We start from the raw sequence: 13,065 nt of genomic DNA, 5'->3' as shown, positions 1-13,065 counted from the left end.
TATAAATAAATAAATATTATAAATAAAATAAACATATAAATATTCATAAAGGGATGGATTTGTAAATATTTACATTGTAAAATATTTTAGAATAATGTTTTATTTGTTAATATTTTATTTATTTTCAAAGATTAAAAACAATTTATAATTAGACATCATCCTTATCTTTGGGAATAGCACAATGCTCAATTAAATTTAATGCTGGAACATATACTTTAAACGAATAATCATTTTTTGGAAACAATCCAGGATTAATTACATGACAATTAGAATAATTAGTTTCATATTCTGCAAATCTATCTGCAGCCACAATAAGATCTGGAGTAGGATATATTTGTAAAGAATGATTGTATTTCCAATATATTGGTATTACTGATAAACTTAAAGGAGACAAATGAGATTGACAGATGATTGATTTAGCATACTGAAACATTTATAAAAAATAAAATTATATAATTTATAAATAACATATATAAACAATTAATAATATAATATAATATAATAAAATTTACATGATCACAGATATTGCCTTGACTTGGAAAATGGAGTGCATTTCTACACATTTTTGTTAATATATCTTCTCTTAATACCACAATTTCTTTTGTGCAATACTGAATTCTACATGGATTAGTAGTAAAGATTGCACCAGGTATATTTTTTCTAAAATCTTCTGTAAGATCTCTTGGAAGTGGTGATCTTGGTAAAATTTTTGGTGATCCAATATCATCTGATGCAGGTACAAAAATAAATTTGGAAGTTTGTTTTATATCTGGGTATTGTATTATTATATCAGCAAGATTTTTAAGTCCTTTTTTCAATTTATGTTTGCTTGATATATTTGTAGAAAAACTTAAAAAATGTCCACACAATACAAAAGCTATAGGAGGACATTCAGAATATCCTTCTATCATAGTTTTAAATTTGCGTAAAACAGTTACATCATCTAACCATATTTCAGATACAAAAACAATCATTCCATCTTTATTACTTTCTTCAAAAATTTTTAATTTTTCTGAAAACTTCAAAGATAAATTATGAGAACCACCAAATGTATTAGAATTACCAAAATCTACACGTGCATTGTTAGATGATTCTGCTGGTGGCAAACCTATATTTTCTACATGTAAAACACCTTCTTGGAAATTTCCATTAACTATTACAATAGAAGCCTCCATAATTAAACCATCTTGAAAATTGTATAAAAATATTAAGGATTAATATTTATTATGCTCATATGATAATAAATATATATGATATGATAAAAATTATACTTATAATTATTATTTTATAAGTTTTAAAAGGATATTGCTTCTTTTAGATCAAGTTTTATAAAACCTCCTGTATCTTCTAAATAATATTGTCCCTCTGTTAATTCAGTTAAAAGACCCATGACATAAACATTTCCTTTTTTACTTTCACTCAATAGATATTCAATTGATGTTAATTCAATCCAATTTTCTTTTTTTTCACCAAGTTTTGGTGGTATAAATAATTCATGTCTTAAAGTTCTATACCAAAGTAATTCAAATCTGTCTTTAAAAATTGTAGATTTATATTGTGCTTCAGGATATAAATCTGGTGAAATATTTTCCAAAATAAATTTTTTTTTAGACAAGTCATATTTGATTTTAGGTACATCAAATACATCTATAACATTTAAAACTGTTTCTGTATCCTTTAATGTATTTGGTCTTATATATTCTTGTATTGCTAGCTTTAGAGTTTCAATAGTTACATTTGGATCAGTTAAATTTTGAGTCAAAACATGTTCTATTATTTGTGTAAGCCAATTTTCCTGTTCATTTTCTTCTATACTTAAAAGTTCTTTAGCAAGTGCAAGACTGAGTTTTCTATATAACAAATTTTTTTTATGAAATTAAACGATAAAATATTATATATAATATTATAAGTCTAATATATAAAAATTCAATATACCTTGAAAGTACAAGTCCATATAATGAGAAGGTACTTTGTATTGTTTTTATTAATTTTTCATCAGACATAATTATATATAGATATTTATATTATGTACACACGTATTATATATTCTAGACAGAAAAAAATTTTTTTGACTTCAGATCATAAGATATTATAATATATAAAAATATATAATAATGTTATAAAAATAAAAATATAATATAATTATATAATCGCATTTCTTGATATTAATATTTACTATTAAAGAACATTATCATAAAAATCTCCCGCCTTCTTATTATTTATATAGTTTACTTATATATAGCTAACTTACGTTTTCTTAAAATCATCCAAAAATTCTATTTGTGAAAATTAATTTTTTTATTTTAATTATATTATAAATATAATTATTTAATTATAAAGTGATATAGAGTTAATGTGTAATAGAATATTATGCAATAATAAGTTAAATTCATAGAAAATTCAAATATATTATATAAAATATGATTAACCAATCAATTTAAAGTACATTTATTGATACAAAATTAAATACTACATAAACAACATAACCAAGTAATAGATTCGTAATCTGCAACTAGTGTGGTGTTTGTAATCAATTATATATTGATATTAAATTTTGTAAGTGATAATGATATATACTTTCATAAAATATAAAATATATAATTTATTTAACTTTTTTATATAATTTTTTTAAGAAAATAATAACACGTTTGTCACATACAAACGATTAGTGGACAATTGTATTTTTTACATAAATAAAGTACCTAAAATTTTACGTAAAATTATTACAAAAATGAATTATACTATTCATGTAATAATATGTCTTACTGGTATTACTGCTATTCATATGGGTTGGAATATAGTACAGAAATTTAGACCAGAAAAGGATCAACGTAAACATCCTTTTACAGAATTATACAATGGTTTCACAAATTCAAATGACAATAAATAAAACATTATTGTAATTAAATATTTATTAATGTAACAGTATATAATAAATGTTATAAATATTGAAGAATTTATATTTTTGAAATTGAAATCAATATTTTTTGTAGTAATAATTACAAATAATAATAATTAATAAAATTAATCATTTGTTATAAATATATGTACTTTCTAATTACATTAATTATTAAATTATTTTATAACACTATTACAACATATATATATATTAAATATGATAATACAACATTCATTTTGTACAAAATTTTATTTTAAGATGTATAATATATAACATACATACAATAAATATGTATATATGGAAATCATATTAATTAAATAAAATCTTTTCAGAAATTAGAAAGACAAATGTGCAAAATAAAAATAAAATATATTAACAATTATTAATTTATAATGAAAGTTTATAAAGTTTAAATAAATAGATAAATAAATATATATGTATATATATACATATAAATATATTACAATCACAGAGGAGCTTAATTAGAACCTTTTAATAGTAGGCAGGTGATCAAAATTCTGTTGATAATTCATGGAGGAGCTTTTCGGCCGATTTTCATTTTGACTGTGTACCGAAGCACCAGCCTTAGGAAGTTGTGGTAATACCATTTCATTGCTATTACTATTCTATAATAAGATAGATATATTAAAATAATTTTTCTTTAATAATTTTGATAATTTACTATATTTTTTAGTATATCATAATATTTAAAATATTTTTATTATATTATATAAATACATATATAACTTAATCATAATTAATTAATTAATCATTATAATTTTGCAATTGTACATACTTGTGATCGATCCCGATTTTTTTTAAGTTTTTCAAATTCCTCCATTTCTGCTTCAGGCATTTTAAAGTGAAAATTCTCAAAATAAAGATGTTGTAAAAGTTGTTCACAGGACCATCTTTCATCAGGATCTTTATCCAAGCACTTTTTGAGAAAGTCAAGCTGTTAAATTCAATAAGTAAAATTTGTTATTTCAAACTTTTAATCATTTTATATAATTATTATAAATAAAAAAATATTCTTAAAGTAAAAAAAATTTTAAAATTTACTTGTAAAATTGTATTGCCTCTCTTTGGTAGAACAATTTCGAGAGGGATAAGAGTTTGAGGAGTTGGTAAAATGATACCAGCGAAAAATTCGTTTTGCTGAAAAATGGCTAAATGTCTTGGTAATAAATCACCGATAGTTCTTCGAATTAAGTATAATTGATCCACATCTGATTTTCCTGGCCATAGTGCTTCTCCACGTATTAATTCTGCGAAAACACAACCGATTGCCCATACATCGACTGGTGTACCGTATTGAGTATCTCCAACCTATTGAAAAATATCTTTTTAATATATAATATTAAATATTTACTATTGTCTTATTATTTTAATTAAAAATGATTTATTATTAAAATGTAAAAATATATGAAATTTAAACAAAAATATGCTCTATATAAAATATAAGAAAAATAATTTAAGAGTAGAATAATAATTTTATTAATGTGTTTTATTAAATTAATATCTATATTAATTTTATTTTATTTTAATTAATTCATAGCTATTACACATAAAATATAATCAAATAAATTTAACAGTTAAAATTAATGAATTTAATTAACAAGTAAATGTAGAAATATTATATAAAAAAAATTACCAATAGTTCAGGTGCTCTGTACCATCTAGTTGCGACATATTCTGTGTAATTTTCACCAGGACTGAGCATTCGAGCGAAACCGAAGTCGCACAATTTTACCACGCCATCGCCTGTGATTAAAATGTTTTCCGGCTTTACATCTCTATGAACGCAACCCAATCGATGACAATATGCGATGCCCTGCAGTATTTGCCATGTGAGCTGTTTTGTAGTGATTTCCGGACACCCACTCGGATATCTCTCCATCTCATTTAATAATGTATATTCGCAATATTCAAAGACTAGGTGTAATTTCCGTTTCCGCCTAAAGACCTCCAGAAGATTGACCAGATTTGGATGTTTAAGATTCTGCAAAAAAATATTTATCTTTACAATCAAAGAATTTAGGTTTATAAAGTATATAAAAAACTTGGAAAATAGAATTATCAAATTATTGAATAATTAATAAGTTTAATAAAAAATCATTATTAAAAAATGATATATTAAATGATTATAAAATGTAAGAAATATAAATAAATCACAAAATTATTATTTTAGAAATATAATCAATTTCATTCGATTATGTAGTATTTTTAAAATATTTTAATATAATAATATTTAAAATATAAAAAATTATAAATTATAAAGATTGAAATATTTGATATATAATACGAAAAGATAATATATATATATTATTATCAAATAATAATATAACGTTAAAAATTAAAATAAGAATAGCTATTTTTTGTAAAATTGCAAAAATGCTATTTGTTAAAATATTGTTTTTAGAAGGCAATTCTATAAAGATAAATATGATTCTGTAACTTTAATAAAAATAAAATTTATATCTGTAATTTTTCTTTTCGACTTATCAGAGTAGATTTTGCTATTAGAAGTTGCTTGAAAAGAAAATCATTAATATCACGTCCTGAATTTATTGTGTACACGAAATATCCTTGAAACGAAATGTCAAAGCAGAATGGAGGCTCGTTTGAATGTGCATATGTTGGGAGAGAACCTTCCGATTATTTCGATAAGGCTAGGTTACTCAGAACACGCTAAGATATTGACCGCCACGGTATTGACCGTTGGCCATTTCTTGCAGTCGCCAAGGAATTTATGCTTTTACTTTGTTATATAAAATTATAAATTTTCTTTCTATGAACTGGTTAATTATTTGTCTAAAAAATTTAAGAAACATCAATTTCATGATTAAGATCAACGATACGATATATTCTTGATATTTTTAAAGTAAAATTTTTTTAATTTTAGACGAATAGCGAATAGAAGCTTTAGTATCTTTAAGCTGCAAAAGGTCATTCACCTGGAAGTATATGGAGAGGGCTAGAGTTATGCTAAAGAAAGAAGGAATTAAAGACATGTTTCTTAGAATAAGATGAGAAAGCTTTATGATGCCTAACTTTTCTTCTTATTATTCTTATTTTTTTCTATTTATTTTTTTTTATCAAACATATATATATATATATATTTTGATAAAAAAGAAATCTCTTTTTTTCTAATTTAATGTTAAATATTGAAATTTTTATTGTATTATATTTATGTATTACATAATTTTCAATTATTTCCTATCTACTTATTATAATAACGATAGTGATTATAATAAGTATTAACATGCAATGATTGCAAGAAGAAAATATTTAATGTGATAATAAATATATATTCTTATCAAAATATAATTAGATTTTTTCAATTATAAATATTTATATAAAGGGCAAATTTATTTTTTTTTATTTATGACGTAACCACTGACCTTAAGGAGTCTTATTTCACGTAGCGCAATTTTGCGTATAAGAGGATCATCTTCTGTTTGTTGGAACTTTTTTACAGCTACCAATTTTCCAGTTTGCCGATCTCTACACTGGAAGACTACACCATAGCTACCCTCTCCAAGACGCGCTAATCGTTCGTATCGTTCCATCGCCTTGCTCGGCGCGCGTGACCTATGAGAAAAATAATTTCTTTTATAAATAATAATCACTCTGTGAAATTGATCACGAAATATAATCTTATAGACACATAAATATATAACTCAATATGACATCGTACTTAAATATTAATTACAATAATGATGTTGGTCACATTAGGCAACAAATAGAATTGCTGACTATATATTTATACATATGATATGAGGTAATTTTTTCATTACATCTATTCAAAACCGATTTTTAAAAAACAATGTACATAAATCCACATTTTTTTTGTCATAATACACATTTCACTTGATGTACATATGTGTCACTAATTATATAGATTGTATAGACACTGCGTACTGCACGATGCGTCATTATCGAAAGAATTATGAAATAGCAAAAAGTGTTGAAACATCGTGGATATTTTTTATACCGAAAAATCAACAGCTCTATATTATGATATGTGACACAGTTATAAGTATGATACGGATGTTATCTTCATATACTATGACACGTGAATGCACGCGTGTTCCCATTGAAATGTAATGACAATCGCAATTCATAGGATGCATCCTTCACATGGATTAATATAGATTAATATAATTGCTAATTTTTAATTTCAATAATTCATAATTCATTGAGACTAAAGGTGATATTAATGATAATTTCATTGATGTCGTAGAATAAAGTAAAATAAATTTTTAGAAAAAAGCGCAAGTTGTTTATTTAGTATTCAGTAATATTGCTTTAAATTGAAAAAAAAAAGATAAAAATAATTTTTCAAATAAAAAAAAATAATCAATTATAAATATGATTGAATTTAAAGAAACAAAAGTAATCTAAGATATGTATAACTTTATATAATTGTCAATGGATATATATATATACTTGAGATCTTCTGAAAAGGAAAGTAAATAAAACCAAAATTTCTAACGAAATTTTAGGCTCGTACCCACTTTTTATATTTGGCAAGGCATGGTAAAGAGGTGAACTGCTGCGTAAAGAGCATGCTATCACTATAAAGGTTGCAAACCACACTGTATTCTCGACGATGACCAAGGGTCAAGCTCCCCTATTTCGTCTTTATTTGAATCGGAACTTGCAGCGCAAGCGCTCTTAGAATAGAAAGAATATCTTATGTCGGCTTATGTTTGCGTATAAATTTTATAATCCCAGTATTTATATTCAAAGCTTCACATTATTTCTTAAAGTAAATAAATATTTCAATAAATTTTTCTACTTTCTTATATACATATATTATACAATAATTGATATTTTTATTTTTATGTTAATTACATTGATATTTATATAAAAAGTTTTATTTTTAAGACAATTAAGATCGAATTTAAATAGTCAAGAAGTATATTCAAAAGAATTTTCAAATTTAATTTCGTATAAAAATAAATTTTAAATAAAAATATTTTATTTTACATTTATTTTCATATGTTGAATAACATTCTACCGATAATTTATTTATATTCAATTGAGAATTAATCAAATTCATTTGAAAAATTATAAAATCTAATTTATTCGAAAATGAAATTTCAAAATGAAAAAATTTTATTTTTGTTTTTTTAATTCATTTTTATACTAGATAGAATCATTATTTATGTTATTATTTTTGTACATATTGTATATATGTCCTATAAATTTTCAATGAAGATTTTTCACTTTATATCTTTATTCTTGATAGGAATTTGAAACTATAGAATTGAAATTGATAGAATTTTAAAATTTTGTAAAGCGACTTACCAAAGTGGCACATGCTGCCGATAATTTGCGAATCTTAAATCGTTGACCATATCGAGACAAGTGGAAGCACTTCATCAGCATATTCGTGTCTTTTTAATATAACCAAAATCAATGGTTTCAGGTATTTGTTAATTTAGCAGCGTTATCATTAAACATTTAAAACGGTATCAACTTTAAATCGGCAGAAAATGCATCGCTACCATTGAAAGGTTAAGGTGTTAATTAAAAACGTTTCAACGGCTCTGCAATTGCATCCATTCAGTTGCATCTGCAACTGAATTCACGAATCGAATATCTATCAACTTCAAATCAATGGAATATAACTATATTTATTAATTATATGTATTATAGATTATTTTATAAAATTCGAAAAATTGAAGAATCGTAAGAAATATTTCTTTTGAATCAGGAAAAATTTTATTTTGCAATTATAATTAATAAGAATTTTAGATTTTATAATTATTTCAAATAATTTTATTAAATATAATTTTCAAAATTATTTCAAACTTCTATTTCAAAGAAGTATTTTTACCTTCAAATTACGTCGATATCAATGATGTCAACTATGGCCTACTTAAATAAAGTAAATAGTATTGCCATTATTCTCATCAAATGAATTGCGTGTTATTGTTGAGTGAAAAATAATTGAATTGATTTAGAATGCCTAGAATATTTGAAAATTAAGTCCTCAAAAAAATTGCATGATTGTTTTGACCTTTTCTTTTGTGTCGCATTTATTTTCCAATCATATTTTTTCCACATAAAACACAAATTTTATTATTTTGAATTCTATATATTAAATGTTTGTTATTACAATATGGATCTATAATCCCAACATTCTCAAAATCAATGAAAATAATTCATAGAAAATAATATGTATTTTTTCTATTAAAAATAACATTCATTATAATAATATTATAATGAAAATGAAATTCAAATTATTAACTAATTAATAATTTGATAATTTAAACTTTATAATAATTAAGTGTTCTAACAATGAAATGAACATTAATGAATTTGATGTGAAACAAATTCTTGTGCAGAAAATTGGTATAACAATTAGAATAATTAAATGCAATAATTGTGCAATAACTGTAATAAAATAAAAATTAATTGATTGATTAATTGATAATACATAATTGTGAAAATAAAATACATAATTGTGAAGAATAAAATTATAAAGAGTTATTTATAATTGTGTAATGTTTTTTCTATATTATTTTATTATATTATTTTTTTTTTTAATTTTTATATACGTACAAGAATCCGAGAATAGCATTCATGAGATTTCGATGGCAAAGCACCTTTGTCGTTGAACATACCGAGCGCTACTAAACTTGATGAAAGACTACTTTGCGTTGTTGTTGAACTCTTGATTATTGACAATCGATATTAAACTGCTACATTGTCTATGTTTAAATAATGACCATGAACCAAGTTGGATTGTTTTTAGTATAATAACAAAATGAAAGTTATGTAATATTCTTTCGAGTGTAGTGAACTTTAACAATTTCGTTGAAAAGAGAATTTATAGTTAAATGAAATTTCGTCTATTGATTGGCTGTACATATATACAAGAAAAAGATCTATAAAATAGATAAGATATTTATAATTAATAACAGGATGATACATTTTTGATGATGAATAGTTTATTCATGAAAAAAAGAATTTTAAATAAATTGATGATTTAATTATAAATGCAATAACAAGCAATAGAAAATGTTTGACTAAAAAAAAAAAAAAAAAAAATATTTTATTATTTAAATCATATGAAAGTCGCAAATGTTACTTTTATTTTTTTCTGATTGTAATTTTTGTTATATTATAAATGAATAGCTATACGAACGCTCATATGTTTGTTTCTTACATTGAAAATGTAATTGTTAAGAACATTGCAAAACTGGTTTCATATTTATATTGAGACAAACTTTTATTAGAATTTAATATATCTATTAGAATTTCATTGAAAATATCCTGTTTATTGTAATTATATATAATTGCATGGTTAACATTAATTAAAATTATGTATATCATATTTTTAGTTTTAAAAGATAGAATAAAACTTACACAGAATTAATATAAAAATGATAAAAAATTTATAAATATTTATTCTAATTGTTTTATTCAATCAACTATAAAATATTTCGTATATATGACATTACTTGATAATTCAAACATATCTAACAGAATTTTTATAAGAAACTTACCTCGAAATGAAAGAATTAATAAATCTATAATAATTATGGATTGAAAAGTTTTTCTAATAAATCTAAGAGTGATTTTATAGGAATGGAATTTAGCGTGATTGATAAATCAAATGATTATTAAGAGTTATTAATATGATAGAAATTTCGGACCTATGATGTCACATGATTAGATTACTTGTAAGATACTGGTTAAGAAAAAGAATGAGTTAGAAGAAAGAGAAGGAAACATGTAATATGCAAAATATATAAGAGACAAGGACAGAAACAAAGTAAAAATATGGAAATCAGCGCCATCTTCAGAGTGCCGCAAATGAAACTATATAAACAAGGAAAGAAAATAATAAAAGAAGGATAGAGATAGAATAAGAATTAAACATTAGCGTCATCTCTTGAATATCAAAGACATTTCTTTAAAAATTTTTAAAAGAGATGGCGTTCATATTCAATTCTTACTTTATGTTATCTTATTTTTCAAGAAATATTTATAATACTCGAGAGATGGCGCCACCAATACTCTTTACATTATCTTTATCTTTCTCTTATTATTTGCTCTCCTTATCTAATTAGTTTCATTTATAATGAAGAGATGGCGCCACCAATACTCTTTTCATTATCTTTATCCTTTTTTATTATTTGCTTTCCTTCTCTAGTTAGTTTCATTTACGATGAAGAGATGGCGCCACCGATACTCTTTACATTATCTTTATCTTTCTCTTATTATTTGTTCTCCTTATCTAATTAGTTTCATTTATAATGAAGAGATGGCGCCACCAATACTCTTTTCATTATCTTTATCTTTTTTTATTATTTGCTCTCCTTCTCTAGTTAGTTTCATTTACGATGAAGAGATGGCGCCACCAATACTCTTTTCATTATCTTTATCCTTTTCTTATTATTTGCTCTCCTTATCTAGTTAGTTTCATTTATAATAAAAAGATGACGTTAGTTGTTCAATTTTTACCATATTTCTGTCTTTCTTTTATTATTTGCTCTTTTTATCTATATTTTTGAGTTTTATATTTCATATTTTTCATATTTATAATACTAATACTGCTTTTAGCACATGATCACAGATGAAATACAGGATTTCAATTCAATATACTTCCATCATTTCTTTCAAAACTGCGATATATTTTAATTTTAAATATAAAAAATATAAATAAAAAAATTTAAATAAAGTCAGAAGTCTAATGTAATAAAAGGATTAAGAAATAATTTTAAAGAACTGATTTTATCGAAAAACGATACTATGTAATATAAATATAATAATAATAAAATATAATAACTGTTTCATAATAATTAATATATATAATTATGTATAAAATATAATATTTTATATACATCTAAATATTCAATAGTAGAATATTTATTTTTTTTTATTTATAATTTTATTTCTTTGTTGAGAATAACATTAAAATTCTAGTTTTCGAAAAAAAGTATAAATATTAAATCTGATCTATATTTTGTCTATGATATCATGCATATAATATATCTTGCGTGCTTAAACTATGTAAGAAATATTGATCGATTCAATTCAATGTCAAAGTCACGTATTCTGAAAAGAATCTTCCGGTTACGGTATTTCTTAGGTATTCTACATATTCTTACTCATTTTAATCTCATTCTCAAGAGAAGAAAATAATTTAATACCAAAAATTGAAGAATAAAAACAAACATAATTTACCTCTTCTACATATAATTTTGATCGAAAAAGTTCTTTTTTTGATTAAAAATATTATTATAAAGTTATATTAAAATATATTCAAAATGAAAAAGAAGATAAAAATATATTAGAATACAAATTAGAAAAAGAAATATTGCAAACTAATATTTTTCTTATAATTTTTAAATAAATTTGTTATTCTTTATTCTTTTATTGAAAAAAGTAAAATATTAATTATTAAAGGAAGGAAAAGAAATTTTATTTAATTCCTAACAAATAAAGTTTTCATCACGAAACGATAAAACACAATTTTTAAAACTTTTACATGAAAAAAATAAATTTTTTTCCATATTAAAAAATACTTTCTTACGTTTCGTGATTATATTTTAAAAATCTTCATAGAAACTTATAAAAAGATAATATACACATACATATTTACCTCCTTGGTAGCAAAGGTAGCGTGCTACCGAAAAGCCAAAGCTTCCTATCTTGGAGCCATTTGTCCATGCGAAAGCTTCTCAAAGAAATCTCGTTTGTTCCATAGAATATTCAAGATACATTGTCGTCGGTCTGATTCTTATTGTCGGCATTATTGACAAAAACACCGTATGGCAGCCGTATTTACTGGCAGCGGTATGTTTCACCAGTAAACGGAACCGATTAAACGTTCAACTACCATTTGTTTAACTACGTCACTATACCTGATCGATAATTCCTACGAGTTGCTAGTTGAATCTGTTGTAACTACTTTACTTACGTTTATCTATTTGTTTATTATATGACATCATAATAACGATACTTGAACGCGATATTTCCATTTATATAGAAACTGAAGTATATTCGAGAAGAATTTTTATTTGATAATTGTTATTTACTACGATATCATCTTAGGATTTTTATTTAAGTATAATTATTTTCGAATTATTATAAATTGATGTTAATTTCTTGTGTGTATTTAAATATGCAGTGAATACATATAT

General features: G+C 23.4%; 2 protein-coding genes and 1 long non-coding RNA gene across 10 annotated transcripts; 1 reads left to right on the top strand and 2 right to left on the bottom strand.

The window, feature by feature from the left end:
• Positions 1-82: 82 nt before the first annotated feature.
• Positions 83-2,332, bottom strand: LOC108001302 (DNA polymerase epsilon subunit 2). 2 transcript variants are annotated; one of them, XM_062075833.1, is made up of 5 exons: positions 2,252-2,332; positions 1,936-2,048; positions 1,307-1,850; positions 513-1,196; positions 83-424 (listed from the first exon to the last, which is right to left on the bottom strand). In XM_062075833.1, the coding sequence occupies exons 2-5, from the start codon at positions 2,001-2,003 to the stop codon at positions 149-151; spliced, it is 1,572 nt and encodes a 523-aa protein (XP_061931817.1). In that variant the 5' UTR covers positions 2,004-2,048; positions 2,252-2,332; the 3' UTR covers positions 83-148. The 2 variants fall into 2 exon arrangements, with proteins under 2 accessions (XP_061931817.1, XP_028524254.1); XM_028668453.2 differs by lacking the exon at positions 2,252-2,332 and adding an exon at positions 2,177-2,247.
• Positions 2,333-2,365: 33 nt separating this feature from the next.
• On the top strand, positions 2,366-5,946 carry LOC108001380 (uncharacterized). Its single transcript, XR_001766689.3, has 3 exons — positions 2,366-2,556; positions 2,634-3,497; positions 5,805-5,946. It is a non-coding gene; the product is annotated as an uncharacterized LOC108001380 (long non-coding RNA).
• On the bottom strand, positions 3,130-12,874 carry LOC108001379 (cyclin-dependent kinase-like 4). Of its 7 annotated transcripts, XM_017062361.3 has the most exons (7): positions 10,423-10,594; positions 9,476-9,801; positions 6,304-6,493; positions 4,554-4,901; positions 3,962-4,228; positions 3,696-3,854; positions 3,130-3,525 (listed from the first exon to the last, which is right to left on the bottom strand). In XM_017062361.3, the coding sequence occupies exons 2-7, from the start codon at positions 9,496-9,498 to the stop codon at positions 3,382-3,384; spliced, it is 1,131 nt and encodes a 376-aa protein (XP_016917850.1). In that variant the 5' UTR covers positions 9,499-9,801; positions 10,423-10,594; the 3' UTR covers positions 3,130-3,381. The 7 variants fall into 7 exon arrangements, with proteins under 7 accessions (XP_016917850.1, XP_016917846.1, XP_061931819.1 ...); XM_017062357.3 differs by lacking the exons at positions 9,476-9,801; positions 10,423-10,594 and adding an exon at positions 12,525-12,874; XM_062075835.1 differs by lacking the exons at positions 9,476-9,801; positions 10,423-10,594 and adding an exon at positions 12,517-12,841.
• Positions 12,875-13,065: the final 191 nt, after the last annotated feature.

This window comes from Apis cerana, linkage group LG5 (assembly GCF_029169275.1).
Source record: "Apis cerana isolate GH-2021 linkage group LG5, AcerK_1.0, whole genome shotgun sequence".
NCBI classification, from domain to species: domain Eukaryota; kingdom Metazoa; phylum Arthropoda; class Insecta; order Hymenoptera; family Apidae; genus Apis; species Apis cerana.
This window is presented reverse-complemented; position numbering and strand designations above follow the sequence as displayed.

Excerpts from the sequence above, each read along its gene's own strand:
- LOC108001302 (XM_062075833.1), bottom strand. The coding sequence starts at position 2,003 with ATGTCTGATGAAAAATTAATAAAAACAATACAAAGTACCTTCTCATTA. Across the intron at positions 1,851-1,935 it reads TATGGACTTGTACTTTCAAG|AAAACTCAGTCTTGCACTTG; the intron begins GTATATTGAATT and ends TTTGTTATATAG. Across the intron at positions 425-512 it reads AAGGCAATATCTGTGATCAT|TATGCTAAATCAATCATCTG; the intron begins GTAAATTTTATT and ends TAAATGTTTCAG.
- LOC108001379 (XM_017062357.3), bottom strand. The coding sequence starts at position 12,592 with ATGGACAAATGGCTCCAAGATAGGAAGCTTTGGCTTTTCGGTAGCACG. Across the intron at positions 4,902-6,303 it reads GTGAAATAAGACTCCTTAAG|AATCTTAAACATCCAAATCT; the intron begins GTCAGTGGTTAC and ends ATTTTTTTGCAG. Across the intron at positions 3,855-3,961 it reads GAGGCAATACAATTTTACAA|CTTGACTTTCTCAAAAAGTG; the intron begins GTAAATTTTAAA and ends TGAATTTAACAG.